The sequence below is a fragment of the Pseudophryne corroboree genome, chromosome 9, assembly GCF_028390025.1.
Source record: "Pseudophryne corroboree isolate aPseCor3 chromosome 9, aPseCor3.hap2, whole genome shotgun sequence".
NCBI lineage: Eukaryota > Metazoa > Chordata > Amphibia > Anura > Myobatrachidae > Pseudophryne > Pseudophryne corroboree.
The window spans coordinates 217490094-217506061 of record NC_086452.1 but is presented as its reverse complement, the minus strand read 5'-3'; the positions used below and the strand labels follow the sequence as shown (position 1 = coordinate 217506061).

General features: G+C 46.0%; 1 protein-coding gene across 1 annotated transcript in view; it reads left to right on the top strand.

The window, feature by feature from the left end:
* Nucleotides 1-5342, top strand: part of ASPM (assembly factor for spindle microtubules) — a 330682-nt gene extending 325340 nt beyond the window's left edge. The window contains exon 30 of the mRNA XM_063940119.1: nucleotides 4938-5342. Coding sequence (XP_063796189.1) covers nucleotides 4938-5040 — 103 coding nt within the window. The 3' untranslated portion in view covers nucleotides 5041-5342. The remainder of the gene's footprint in view (nucleotides 1-4937) is intronic.
* Nucleotides 5343-15968: the final 10626 nt, after the last annotated feature.

The following is a 15968-nucleotide window of genomic DNA, read 5'->3' as shown; positions in this document are numbered from 1 at the left end:
CCTCCCAACCCCCCTTCTACAACCCCCTGGTACCGCACAGGATAGCTGGAGCTATGTGGATGGACAGCACTCCCTGTCAGTGTCTCTGTTCTGGATCTGCAGGCAGGAAAATGGCGCTGAACGCTGCTGGGCCCACTCTGAGGAGAAGCTCCGCCCCCTGAACATGGCACTGCTTCCCGCTCTTCAACTCTTTATACTGGCCTGAGTTATAGTGCCGGCAGCATTACCGAGGTCCCTGACAGCCTTGGTGACCAGTGTAGGGTATAGGCGCTGGCTCAGGGCGCCCCTCAAAGCGCCGCGCTGTGTACCGCTGAGCCTCCGGAGCGCAATTAGTACTGCGTCACAGGACACGCTGGAAAACTGGTACAGGGTGTAGCAAAGGGGGAGAGCCGCTTGTGTACACTATCCTGATCCTCTGTAGGACTTAAATTGTTAGTGTTTACTGTGTTTAGAAAGCTGACAGCCTCACTGGGGCTGTGCAGCTCAGGGTGTGCTGGTGTCCTCTCTCATCTGTGTCTCCTCGCACATACAGTAGGGCAGGCTTGCATTGTAACTGTGTGTTTGTGTATGTTGTTGCGTTTCTGTAAAATATGGGTAAACAAAAGCTGTGTAGTGTATGTCACTTAAGACTATGATGTCGGATATGTCTTCCCAGCTCACTGCTAATGTGCAGAAGACTCAGCTACTGCAACAATCTGTTGCAGATTTAGCTGCATGGGCAGATGCACAGCCCCTCCTCTCTCATGCAGATCCACAGAAGTGTGGTTTACCTGCTCTGCTATCAGATGATGATGATATTCAAGATGATGGGGATGACCTGGATCCCATTAGTGGGGATCCCGATTCTACTCAGGGTATTGAACCCCTCATTTTGGCTATAAGGGACGTGTTAAAGCTTCCTCTAGAGGACGCTGCGTCACAGCAGTCGTTTTTATTTGTCCAAAACAAGCCTAATGTCACTTTCCCTGATTCTCCAGAGTTAGATGACTTATTCAAACAGGCCTGGAAAAATCCAGACAAAAAATTCCAAGTGTCCAAAAATGTTTTCGTACTTTCCCATTTGCTCCTCAAGGTAGAACATTTTGGGACGAACCCCCTGGTGTGGATGTCTCAGTCTCTCGCCTGTCTAAGAAGGTGGTGCTGCCTGCCCCGGGCTCCTTTACTATGAAGGATCTGGAGATCGAAAAATAGACTACCCTAAAATCTGTATACACTGCAGCCAGCCTTTCACAAAGACTGGTCATTGCGGGTTGCTGGATAACCCATGCTATTCATTCTTGGGCCACGCAAATTGAGGGGGGCCTCTCGGGGGATATGCCCTTAGTTACTATGGTAACCCTCCTGAAGCACATTCAGGACACTACCTGTTTCCTCTGATTCCCTCATGGAGATGGGGAACATTAATGCTCGGACATCTGTTATGGCGGTGTCGGCGCGCAGGGCCTTGTGGTTGCGTCAGTGGATTGCGGGTGCAGAATCTAAACGGAATGTGGAATCCTTTCCCCTTTCTGGGGAATGGCTTTAGGGGTTGAGTTGGATGCATGGATTTCCAAAGATACAGCTGGGAAGTCCATGTTTCTCCCCTTTGGGGCCCCGCCAGCGAGACGCTCCTATCCGGGACCGTCTGTCCAGTCCTTTCGGTCTTGCACATTTCGATCGAAGGCCAGAGGTGCCTCCAATGCGGCTAGAGGCACCAGAGGTATGTCCAGAAAACCTGCAAGTACCAGTTCTCAGGAACAGTCCACAAGTTCTGCTTCCACTAAGGCCTCAGCATGACTGTGCCCACCCACCCCGAGGGGACGTCGAGGTGGGAGCCCAACTGTGTCACTTCAACCGCGTCTGGGAGACCTCCTGCCAGGATGCCTGGGTCAGGGAGCTCGTTTCTCAAGGCTACAAGCTGTAGTTCGACAGTTTTTTTAAAATCAAGCTTAGCAGCGTTGGTGGATATGCAACAGGCTATCCGAAAGTTGGTCCAGTCCCACTTCATTCCCACTTCCCACTTCATTGATCCAGTCCCACTACCGCAACGCAGCAAGGGGTTTTACTCAAACCTATTTGTGGTGCCGATCCCGGACGGTTCGGTCAGACACATTCTGAATCTGAAACCCTTGAATCCTTATTTGAGGGTGTTCAAGTTCAAAATGGAATCCCTGCGAGCAGTGATTGCGGTCCTGGAAGAACAGGAATTTATGGTCTCCTTGGATATCAAGGACGCCTATCTCCATATTCCGATTTGGCCTCCTCATCAGGCGTACCTGCGGTTTGCCCTGCTGGACGATCACATCCAATTCCAGTCACTGCCCTTCGGCCTGTCAACAGCCCCGAGGGTGTTCACAAAGGTGATGGCGGCGATGATGCTTCAACTCCGGATCCAGGGGATCAATGTGGTCCCTTATCTGGACGATCTTCTGATAAAGGCACTATCCAGAGAGCTCCTGGAGCCAACTCAGAGGCTCCTGTTCCTGGGGATGTTGCTGGATACTGTGGCCCAGAAGGTGTTTCTACCAGAGGACATGGCGAAAACACTTCAGGAGAATGTCCGCATGGTGCTCCGACCTACTCGAGTGTCCGTACAATCAACATTCTGGAACTTAAGGCGGTCTACAATGCTCTTCTTCAAGCCTCTCCTCTGCTCCAGGATCATGCGATCCAGTTAGTCGGACAATGACACGGTGGTGGCATATATCAATCAACAAGGAGGGACAAAAAGCAGAGCCTGCATGCGAGAGGTGTCAAAGATACTCCTCTGGGTGGAAAGAAATGCAAGAGCCATGTCAGCAATCTTCATTCCAGGTGTGGACAACTGGGAGGTGGACTTCCTGAGTTATCACGATCTCCACCCGGCGGAGTGGGGACTCCACCATCTGGTGTTCCAGCAGATCATCGACCGGTGGGGTTACCCACAAATAGACATGATAGCTTCTCGTCTCAACAAGAAACTTCCCTGGTATTGCTCGTGGACCAGGGACCCTCAGGCAAGGGCAGTGGATGCACTGGCATCGCCTTGGCCGTACCGGCTTGTCTACCTGTTCCGCCGATCCCATTGCTCCCAAGAGTGTTAAAGCGAATCAGGAATCAAGGAGTCCACTGGATTGGCCTCGGAGTGCATGGTATGCGGATCTTCTGGACATGTTCGTCAAAGACCCTTAGCCTCTACCACTCAGAAGAGACCTTCAACAAGGACCGTTCGTCTACCCGGCCTTACGGCGACTTCGTGTGACGGTATGGAGGTTGAGCGGAACATCCCAGCTCACAAGGGCCTTTTCAAGAAGGTTATTGCAACCATGGTTCATGCCAGGATACCTGTGACGTCAAAACACTATCAAATCTGGAGGAGATATGTCTCTTGGTGTGAGGAACGCACGTATCCGCCTGCAGAGTTTCACTTGGGATGTTTCCTACATTTCCTGCAGGCTGGTGTGGATAAGGGCTTACGTCTGGGTTCCATTAAAGTCCAGATTTCAGCTCTCTCCATTTTCTTTCAGAAGAAATTGGCATTGTTGCCAGAAGTTCAGACCTTCTTGCAAGGGGTACTCCACATACAACCTCACTTTGTGCCGCCTATGGCACCCTGGGATTTGGATTTAGTGTTGAAATTTCTACAGTCCTCCTGGTTTGAACCTCTGATGACGGTGGAAGACAAGTACCTCACGTGTAAGACGGTGATGTTACTGACCCTGGCTTCTGCTCGACGTGTTTCAGAATTGGGGGCATTATAGTGTAAAAGTCTGTACTTTGTCTTTTATGAGGACAGAGCGGAGCTCTGGACTAGACAGCAGTTCCTGACAAAGGTTGTCTCCGTCTTTCATCTGAATCAACCTATTGTGGTTCCATCCAGTGTTGACCCTGCTGCCCCTCCGGAGGCATTGGATGCTGTGCGTGCCTTGAAGATATATGTCAAGCGTACAGCCCGGGTCAGAAAGATGGATTCCTTGTTCGTGCTCTATGAAGCGCAGAAGACGGGTTGCCCTGCTTCAAAGTAGACCATTGCTCGTTGGATTTACCAACAGGCCTATGTGTTGGCAGCCTTACCTGTTCCTAAGTCTCTAAAGGCCCACTCTACTAGATCAGTGGAGTCTGGGCCTTGCAGCTATGCTGAGCTGGTACCTGGTCGGGGAAGAACACTTTTGTTCTGCAAATTTGATACCCTGGCCAAAGTGGATACCCAGTTTGGGCAGGTGATGCTGCAGCAGTCTCCGCCTGTTCTGGAAGCTTTGGGACGTCCCCATTGTACTAGTTTCCCCCAATATCCCTTATGGATGCTAGAGAAAATAGGATTTTAATACCTACCAGTAAATCCTTTTCTCGTAGTCCATAAGGGATATTGGGCACCCGCCTCAGTGCATGGACTTTTCTGCAGGTTCTTGTTCTATAGTTACCTGTTCAGCTGTTGCTGTTACCAGCCGTTGCTATTTGTTGTATGTTAGTGGTGTGCTGGTGTGTAAATCTCACCACCTTTTCTGTTATCATGTTCCTTCTCTCATATATGCCCTTTCTCCTTCGGGCATGTTTTTACCTATAACTGCCTGTGGGAGGGGACATAAAGGAGGAGCCAGCACACCCGGTTGAATAATTTTAAAGTGCACTGGCTTCTTTAGACCCTATCTATACCCCATCGTACTAGTTTCCCCCAATATCCCTTATGGACTACGAGAAAAGGATTTGCTGGTAGGTATTAATTTTTACTGTCCTATTTCCTATTCTATGTGTTTGAATATGCTGTATATATTTTATATTGACAATGCTGCGTGGCGTGCCATTGCAGTACCATATATGCACCACACAAGTTCCAGGCAATGCTTGTCATTTTTATTTATTTAATTGTTCGGCCTAATAGTGAGTGTCCGGTTTAGTTGTTGTTATCTAATGGACTTTTCGTGTCAAATATTTATAAATCCCTGTTTAAATTAAAATCTCTCTCCTGATTCTCTCTCCAGAATTAAGCCTGACTGGGTGCTAAGAAAAGACAACATGAGGGAGATTGTAGACCCATTAAAAGCTATCCAGATGGTGATTGCTACCTTTGGAATGACCGTCTAAACCAATTAAAGACTGGAATATATTGTGGAAATGAATTTCAGTTGAATTTTACAGATTGTACTGTATATTAAGTGCTTTTTATAATGTAAATTAATTTTTTTTTATACTTGTATACTATAAGCAGAGTGTTTCCCTCCTCCAGAACTATTGTTACTAATCAAAGCTAAAAATACTGGATTGGTTTGGACGGCAGGGTTTGTATTATAACCACCCGCAATTCTATTCTAATTGTTGCTTGTAAATAGCTTTTTGTTTTGCTGATAGTGTACAGTAAAGTACAAAGCCAAGCATTTCTGAATGACTGTAAGTTTTGACATTTATTTCCTGAACATAATAGATAACAATGAAATGTGTATTTTATATGCAGAGAGATCATTCCCAAAAGCTGTCTGGTATTGCTGTAACCATTGTACTGTGCCTGGGTAATACCCATAGTGAATGGGTATGCAGCTAGTGGCCCACCATTAGTTGTGGAACTACACATCCCAGCATGTCTAGCCACCGTTTTAGCATGTCATAACCACAAAACTGTGACCGGGCAAACTGGGATGGAGAGTTCCACAGCAGCTGGAATAGAGGCTCTAGGTGGTTTTTGTTTTTTTCCTCTCCATTTTACATTCATGTCTGACATTCACATTAATGGTGCCCATACACTTGTGCGATGCCCCGCGACGTGACATCGCGGGGCATCGCGCCGGCAGATCAGGTGCAATGAAATCGCACCTGAACTGCCAAAGTGATTACCATGCGATAGATCGCATGGTAATCACGTGATGGTCACGTAACCGCAGAGAGGGAGCGGCCTCTGGCCGCTCCCGGCGGGTGCCCATCGCAGTGCGATATATAGCATGTGTTTTTAGATGCATACTATCTTGAGACGTGAGATTCGACCAGCGTGCCCGCGCATCGCGTCGAAAGGTGCATACAATCCTTCGATTTCTCTCACAAATGCGGTCGAAATCGAAGGTTAGCACCGATTATCTCACAAGTGTATGGGCACCATAAGACTGACGAAGAGCAGGGAAAAAGCTACCATATAGAGTGTCAGTTGAATGCATTTTTGAGGTCCTAGCAGTGACTTCAGGTGGGTGGTACTGCTGATTGTGCTGCTGGGGCCATGTACCCACTGTACAGTTCTGTGACTAGCAGCATTGTATAGAGGAGTCGCCATGATGCAAATGCAGTCACTGGGGAATTAAACAGGTTCTGGCTGGCCTCTGGGAAGGTAAAAGTATGACAGACTCCTCTCCTGTATGACCTACACTAGCTGCAAGTATACAGCAGCGATTCTTGTCATGGGGCTTACATGTCTCTGATTAGCATGAACTAATTGATGTAAAAGTGTGTATGTGTATATATATTTCTTATTATTTTGAATAAACATTTCAGTGCCGGCGTTAATATATACTGCGGACGCAAGGCGCATCTTATAACCATATACAATAAAAGTGCGCTGAACGTCGCAGCACTATGTCCCTTAAGAGAAGGCAAGCAGTCACACACATTGTGAGCTGAGGTCCAACGCTCAGAGATAGAGATATATATATATATATATATATATATATATATATATATCTCTATCTGATATTAAAAGGGGTATGCATACAAAATAGCATGTACAGTATATCAATAGGTATAACGTGTGTGTGTGTGTGTGTGTGTGTATATATATATGTGTGTGTGTGTGTGTGTATATATATATATATATATATATATATATATAAAAAGATTTACAATTACACAAGAAGCAGTTGCAGTTGCATAAGAATCCGTTACAGCCAATATACATACGCAAGTTTCACTGGTTCTAGGCAGCCAGTCATCAGGTAGGAAACTTCTGATAAGGGAGTGTGGATGTGTGAGTGTATATGTGTGTGAGAGTGAATGAGAATGTATCAGAGAGCTGCCTGATTCTTGGTCCCTCTTTTTATACAGTAAAATAATGGGTGTATACAACGGTGGGTTTCATCTTCCATTGGTCCAGAGGCCAGACCTCTCAAGAACTCGACGGCTCATAGGTCAGTGCGAGGGCTTTTGTTCTATGTTGCAGGCACATGTGTTTGCCCTCAGGGCCATGCTGTGAAGCCAGTTCCAGCTGACCAGTATCAACACCTTGCTCTGCACATTATTCCACACATATCTTATATTACTCATATATTGCAGTAATCAGTGTGCAACAGTTTATCCGTAATGACCAGATTACTGATGGTAAAACACTGATTAATATGAGAATAAACATAATATGATTAACCTGTTCTGTCCCAGTAATAAATAAATATATATATATATATATATATCACAAATAGATGCGGGGGCGCACGGGTAACGTTAAGTGAGCACTAAGAGTGCACGTGAGTCTGTGATTTTAAAAGAATAAGTATATATATATGTAATATATATAACGTAAAAAACTATAACACTATTCCAATTAATGGATGGCAGCAACCTTAAATAATGTGATATGTGCTTGGATGGCACATAAACGGTATGAAATTTCCTGAAATTGGTGCGATTTAGACATACCAGGGATTTATCTATGGTACTGGTGGATATTAAGACTAGAGGATCTAGTTGTATTATATTACTTGTCCACCGGTCATCCTCCCCCCATCCCCCATGTCATTCAAGTACCTCAGCTAACTCTAAAAATAAATTTAAAAAAAGGCACTAATCCTGCATTATTTTGTCTTAGAGGTACCTGTGAGCACATCCAACATTCCGTTTGGTTTAAGTTCTTACCCACTAGTGAGTGTTAATCATTCAATGGATGTCTGTCAAATTCAACCTTACCACTTGACTGACATCTCTGGATGCACTCATCTTCATTTATAGGGTCACAGTAACTACAAAATACAGTATTTCTCAGACAATAGCCTATCACGTTACCTCCGAACTCTGTAACTACTAGCCCTTTTATTTACTCTGGCTTTAAACAAAGTGATAGGCTGATCCTGGGATACTATAAAGACATCACTCCTTTCTCCAGTTCCAGTCCCACACTCGACTCCTCATGAAACCTCTCAAAAATAGAATGTACTGGAAAAAGAGGATTTTTGTACTTACAGATAAATCCATTTCTCTGAATACTCTAGGGGACATGAGTCCTATACAGTAGGGGTGTGAAGCTTGCAACCGGAGGTGTGGCACAATCTAAAAATTAGCATTGTCTGCACAGCCGGCTCCTCCCCCTTCACATCCCTCCTCTCTGTTTGGAAAATTTGACTGAGAGAATAGGACATGACACTATAGCACATGGCGAGGAACCGAACCGCACAACATATCAAACAGCATCCAAGAAACTCTTAACAGAAAAACCAACGCTGTTTGTACGAACTGTTTGAACAAGAACTTTGAACACAGCAGGTTGACAGCACCGAGGCGGGCGTACAGTGTCCCATAGAGTCAGAGGAATGGATATATCGGTAATCCTCTTTTCTCTTTCATCCACTAGGGGACACTGGAGTCCTATACAGTAGGGGACATTCCAAAGTTATCTCCCAGGGAGGGAGTGCCGTCGGTGGCCTGCAAAACTAAACGTCCGAACTTAGAGTCTCCGGACGCAAAGGTATCAAACTTGTAAAATTTCGCGAACGTGTGGGCTGAGGACCACGTCGCCGCTCTGCAAAGTTGAGTAGTTGAGCGGGTGGTATGAGCACCCATCTGAACCGGAACCTGTTTGCCACAGGAAATATAAGCTTGCCGAATGGCAAGCCTAATCCATCTAGCCAAAGACTGCTTAGATGCTGGCCAACCCTTCTTAGGCCCATCATAAAGAACAAACAAATGGTCTGACTTTCTGAAGGACGACGTAACATGTACATATATCCGTAAAGCTCGGACAACATCCAAGGACACGTCCCCATCTGCGAGTCCCTGGAAAGATGGGACCACAATTGGCTGGTTTACGTGAAACCCTGAAACAACCTTAGGAAGGAAATCTGCTCTTGTACGGAGTTCTGCCCTATCCTCATGGAAAATTAAAAAAGGACTCTTACACGATAATGCACCCAACTCAGAAACCCGCCGAAGCCAAGGCAAGCAATAACGTGACCTTCCAAGAGAGATATTTCAGGTCTGTTCCTGCTAACGGCTCAAAAGTTGGTGTTCTCAAAAATTTCAACAACAAATTTAAGTCCCATGGCGCAGTTGGAGGACGAAAAGGGGGTTGTATCCTCAGAACCCCCTGTAAAAAGGTTTGAACCTCTGGCTAGGATGCTGCTGTTGAAATAGGATGGAGAGAGCCCTGCCGCAGTCCTATATCCAGACCGGCCTGAAGGAAGAGTAGAAGTCTGGATAAGTGGAAGTTCGTCGAATTCCACCCACGTTCTTGACACAAGTCCATGTACCTCTTCCAAATCCTGTAGTAGTGCATGGCTGTGACCGGTTTCCTAGCAGCAATCATCGTAGGAATAGCCGCTCTTGGTATCCCTCTGTTCCTTAAGATCTTGGTTTCAATAGCCATGCCGTTAAATGCAGCCTGTTCAGGTCTGGGTGTTGAAATGGTCCCTGAGATAGCAGGTCCTCTCTCTGAGGTAACCGCCAAGGATCTTCCGCTAGTAACCCTCGCAGGTCTGAGTACCAACTCCTGCGGGGCCAATTTGGTGCGATTAGAATCGCCCACACTCGCTCTCATTTCAACCTTTTCAGAACCCTGGGTATGAGGGGGAAAGGTGGAAAAATTTAAACCCTCCTGTAACACCAAGGAAGTGTTAATGCATCCACTCCTGCTGCTGGATCTCTTGTTCTGGACACACATCTGGGCAGCTGATGGTTTTGTCGAGACGCCATTAGGTCAACCTGAGGTAGACCCCATCTCCTCACCACCATGTTGAAAATCCGTGGATGTAGGCACCACTCTCCCGGATGCATATCCTGGCGACTGAGATAATAATCTACTTCCCAGTTCTCCAAACCTGGAATGAACACCGCAGAGAGAATGATGTTTCTCCTTTCTGCCCACAACAAGATCTTGTAACGCCATCCTGCTCTTTGTTCCTCCTTGACGGTTTATGTAAGCCGTCGTTGTGACATTGTCCGACTGTTTCTTTAAGTGTTGACCCATGACTAGGTCTTCGGCTAAAAGAAGCGCGTTGTAAACCGCTCTCAGCTCGAGAATGTTTATGGGGAGTCTGCTCTCTTGTAGCGTCCGTCTGCCCTGAAACTGATGTTCCTCCAAGGCAGCACCCCAGCCTCTGAGACTGGCATCCGTTGTTAGGATCCTCCAATCCCAAATGCGGAATTTCTTGCCTGCTGTGAGATTCCTGTGCAAAGACTACCAAATTAAGGAGGTTTTGTATGCGCGGTGGAAGTCGGATTCTTCGATAAAGAAGACTGTGCGAACCTGCTTCCTGAGCGATGAGGTTCATCTGGAATGGTCGGGAATTAAGACTGCCGTACTGGAGAGCTTCGAACGACGATGCCATCTTCCTGAGAAGTTGCACACAGAGGTGTAGAAAAATAGTTTGTGTTCTCAGTACCTGAGCAACTAATCGCTGTAGGTCTTGGACCTTTTTTTCTGGTAGGAATACTCTTAATTGTACCGTGTCCAAGATGAGACCGAGGAATTGAATCCGTTCAGTCGGCATGAGGTTGGATTTCTGGAAATTCACAATCCACCCATGTTGAATGAGAAATTGATGAGATGTCCGAACATCCTTGATCAGCTGTTCCTAAGATGATAATCGTGAACCCCAATAGTCTTAAACCTGCAACCATGATTGCCATGATCTTCGTGAAGATTCTTGGGGCTGATGATAGACCGAAAGGTAAGGCCCTGAATTGGTAGTGATCCGTCACCAGTGCGAACCTAAAAAAAAGCCTGGTGAGGAGTCCAGATTGGTATATGCAGATATGCATCCTTTATGTCCATGGATACCATGAATTCGCCCTGTTCTAAGCCTGCAATGACCGACTGGATTGACTCCATCTTGAATTTGTAGACCCTTAGAAACTGATTTAAAACTTTTAAATTGAGTATCGGTCTGACCGTCCCATCTGGCTTTGGCACGACAAAAAGATTGGAATAGAAACCCGTTCCTCTCTGAGAGGCGGGAACTGGAATAATGACCTCTGACTGTAGCAATTTTTGAATTGCTGTCAGTAGTGCTTTTGCTTTCTGAGGGCACCGAGGCAATCCCGTTGTAAAAAACTGACTGTGAGGTCTCTGTTGAAAATCCAGTTTGTACCCCTGTGAAATGATGTAGTTTATCCAAGGTTCTGGTGAGGTTTTGGCCCAGATGTCCCGAAAACCTTCCAGACGTGCGCCCACCAAAGGGGACCCCAGGTGAGCCGGGAGGCCGTCATGCCACGGTCTTGTCAGCAGGTTTATCCTGCTCTCTGGCTGCTGCCTGTGAGCGGCCTCCACCTCTGCCCCCACGTACTTGTGTACCGAAACCTCTTCCTCTGGCTCGAAAGGACTGCGATCTGAATGATGTAAACGCTGGTCCCAAATAACCTCTCCTAACCTGTGGAGCGGCTCTCGTATAAGGAGTAGGTAGAAAGGTGGATTTCCCTGCCATAGCCTGCGAAATCCACTTGTCCAACTCTGAACTGAAAAGCATCTCACCCCCAAAGGGGATGGATTCTACCGCCTTCTTGGTGTCAGAGTCTCCTTGCCATTCTCTGAGCCATAAAATCCGTGTAGCCAATATGGCCGATGCGGAGATGTGCGATGCTATTCTGCTAATATCCTTTGAGGCTTGACACAAGTATGAAGCAGATTCTCGAATGTGTTCCGCCAGTTGGGTAATCTCTTCTAAGCTATTTTCCTCCTCATTAGCCTGTACAATACGTCCAGACCATGCTCTCATGGCCTTGTTGACCCAAGCACAGACGATTGGCGGTCTCTGTGCTGCACCAGCCGCTACGAAAATTGACTTTAAAGCTGTGTCATCCTTACGATCTGAAGCATCCTTTAAAGTCGTTACATTAGGTATTGGTAAGATTGTCTTCTTAGACAACCTTCCTAGGGAAGCATCCACTATTGTTGGATTCTCCCACTTATCCATTACACCTTTTAGGTAAGGGATAAGTTACTTGAAACCTTTTTGGAAATTGAAAGCGTTTGTCAGGTTGTTTCCAAGCCTCCTCCATTTGAAATTGGAGGGATTTAGGAATGGGAAACACTGCTGAACGCGGCTTTTGGGATTCGAACAATTTGAATTCTTCTGGCTCCTTTGTTTCTTCTACCTTGAAGTTTAGGATCTCCTTTACCACTTCAATTAAAGACTCAAGACCTGAGATTGCCATGTCCTCTTCTAGAAAATCGGCATCTAGGTTAGATTTAATCAACTCACCTTCCTCTGTATCAATGAGAAGACCCTCTTCCTCGTGTGTTTCCGGTATAATAGAAAGAGGTTGTTTAACTGCCTTGCGCACATTCGTTTCTGCATGTGCGGGTGGTGTTAACTTGATGAGAAATTCCTCCATCATCTTAGAGAATCCTGCAGCCCATTCCGATTGCTGCTTGAGTGATTCTACCATCTCCTTGGAGATTCTATTTGCAAGGTTGTCTTCCCATGACCTAGACGGAGCACTGCTCCCAGTTGGAGCGTCCTTGTCTAAGCAGGAGTCGCACACCCCAGAGCTGCCAACCCGCGTGCTCTTCTTCTTACACTTCGTACAAACATAGCAGGTCATGGAAGTCTTGGTTGCTTTAGACATGCTGTTTAAACCCCTTACCAGTGTATTACGCAGCGCCTTCAACCTTTAAACTAGGAAGAGAAAGACTGAGAGATGACGGAAGCAAAGGTATCGGATCCGTCTGTAATTACTCTTCCCTTCTTTAGATAGAAAAGGAGCAGGGCAAAATAATTTATTTTAAAAAAAATAAAAATTAGAACACCAGCCGTTTCGCAACCCTCACCCTCCAACCGTAAATCAGCTACGATGTTAGAGTTGGTATCCATTTGCTTCTGTGTATTTTCTTCAGGATCTTTCAAACAGAATTCCTTTGAAAATATAATCAGTATAGTATAATTCATTTTCAGGAGATCCTCACATAACGTAATATATATTCTTTACCAGCAGAGGGAGCTGTTGGCAAAACTATCCAGTCTGAACAGCAGGGGGAGCTATTTCTGTACTAAAAAGACCTTCCCCTATGTTATTCACCGAGGGGGAGGACACTTGTCCCCTCAGGTTGGCGCCCGAATGTTATCATTAATATGGCCGCCACCTTTATGTCTGTAACATCCACCTATTATTATACTTAAAACAAGCCCCTGTGGATGTTCACCTAACAAAAGACCTTTTACTATATTTGCACAGATCCTCTAACCCGCGGACACTGTGCTATATTAAAAACCTGCCCTACGCTGCTGAGGGATCTCCTTAGCCTCGTGATTGCAGCGTCTCTCCTCCGCCAGCGTGCGCGCTGCGGGAATGCTCTCAGCGGCACCACTACATATCGTAGAAAAGAAGGGCTGCCCCACGCTCTCCCACGCGGTTGAGGTATCTCCTCAGCCGTGCGACATAACAGTCTTAGCTCCGCCCAGCGTGCACGCGCCACGGGACTCATCTTTCCAGCATCTCCCGCACAGCTTCTAGCAATAGGTGAGACTCACTCTAATTATGTATATCCCACACAGCTGCCCAAATATACAAATATATATATTGGTAAAATAAAACAGGGCATTCTATCTCTAATGAGGCTAATAGCTCCCTAAAGTCTATACTAGGGCCCTTGAACAGACCAGTACTCACTCAGAAAAACTGACGAGGATTCTCCTGTGGAGAGATGCAGGCCCCTTCAAAAGGGATCTTTGTCTCTCCAGTATGAGTGAGCTTTCTCCCCCTTTTAATAGGTTGACGTAGCACCTTAAATGATTTTTAGTCAGGAGCTCAAGTGCTCCACGTGCTGTACCTCCAGCACAATTTTTCAAACTGAGGGAGGAGGAATGTGAAGGGGGAGGAGCCGGCTGTGCAGACAATGCTAATTTTTAGATTGTGCCACATCTCCGGTTGCAAGCTTCACACCCCTACTGTATAGGACTCCAGTGTCCCCCAGTGGATGAATGAGAAAAAAATGTTTGTCAAAAGGAAAAAAAAATAGAACAAAACAAATCTTGCTTATAGCAAATCCATTACTACGACTGGTCTTTTTGTAATCCTTTAGTACACTCAGGTAGTGTTCAACAGTGCCGTCTCTCAGTCTTCACGGAACAGATTCTCGAGTGATATTTCTGCGATTTCACTCCCTCTACGAGTTCCTTCCAGACTAACTACTTTCTTGCGATGGGAATCGTGGACCCAAGTCTCTCAGCTACTTTCACTGAAATCGTGCTGTCAACAAGACTTGGTACAGTCCTTCCCACTTGTCTATTAGGCGTAAGAATAATCACACAGTCTCTTGGTTCACACTCAAGACAGTTAGTAATTGGCATATCCGGAATCAGCAGTTTCAAGTTCTTTTGTTAAGTTCTCAAATGCTGGCTCATCTCGGTAAGGTACTGTACTGTCACCTCATTGGTATATTTCTGATCATGGTGCGGATCGATCATGACATGAAGTTGTCTTCCAAAAAAAAAAAAAAAAAATTCGAAGAGGGTGATTCGTTAATTGGGGATCTGGGAGTGGTTCCGATGCTATGTAATACTAGTGGCAGTGTCTATGACCACAATAGTCCAGTTTCAGCTATCACTTTGCTACTACTTCTGAGGATACCATATCTACACACAAATCTCTTTGCGGTAAACACAGCAGTTTTTGTGGCGGCAGGAAATGCCTCTACCCAGTTTGAGAAAACATCAGTGCACACCAATATATTTTTAAAATTCCTACAGGGTGTTAACTGTACGAAGTCGTTTTGTATTACCTGAAAAGGTCCGTCTGCAGGAGGAGTATGGGATGGCTCTGTCAGTGCTACGTTACCAAATGTTCTTCCTCATGCAAGTAAGACAGGTCATTGATTTCTTGCCTGAGAAGTGAACCCTGGCGCACTCCAGTAAGCTCTTACCAATTTGCACATACCTTCCTTGCCCAGATGAGTCAGACCGTGTGCACTTCAGCTAGGCCTGGGGGCCACTGGCTTACCTTGTCTATCTCTCCAGAGTCCTGAGGACTCCTGACCATATCCCTTCGCCTTCCAGACCGCCTTTTCCTGCAGGGAACACAAATCTTGCATTTCAATAAACTGTTGTGTATTTACTGTATTGAATGTCATCAGTTGTGTGGTGTTAATTTGTGTGGTGGTGCTTGCTGCCGATTTAGCAGCTTCATTCGCCTGGCTGTTACCAAGTGAAATTGGGTCTTGGTTGTAAGTGTGTGCCTTACACTTGATAACAGCCACTCTGTCAGGTTCCTGTATGGCCATCAGCAGTCTCTTCATGTGTGATGCATGCGCCACAGGTGTGCCAGCTGCCCTCACGAAATTTCTGAGGCACCACACGGCCCCGAAATCATGCACTACACCAAAAGCATATCTAGAGTCCGTGTATATATTAGCTGACTTACCTTTTGCCAACTCACATGCTCTGTTCAGTGCTACTAGCTCAGTGACTTGTGCTGAGTGAGGTGGACCAAGGGGTTCAGCTTCTATGATACCTTCATCATCTACCACTGCGTATACGGTGCACAGATCTCCTGAATCCGTCTGTATGTGACAACTACCATCCATGGAAAAGGTAAGGTCTACGTCTTCTAGTGGGTTGTCACTAATGTCAGGTCTCATAATGATGGTCTGGTTCAAGTATTCCATACAGTCATGCGTATCAGTGTCTGTACTAAATCCTCCTTCACTATCATTCTCATACTCCACCCTTTGTGCATGATGAGGCACACTTGGCAAATACGTTGTAGGATTTAGGGTGTTACACCTTTTTATGGTGATGTTTACAGGAGCCATCAGTGACAGTTCCCATTTTGTAAACCGAGCGGATGAGACATGTCTAGTTTGGGCGGAGTTTAGCAAGGCTGACACTGCATGAGGT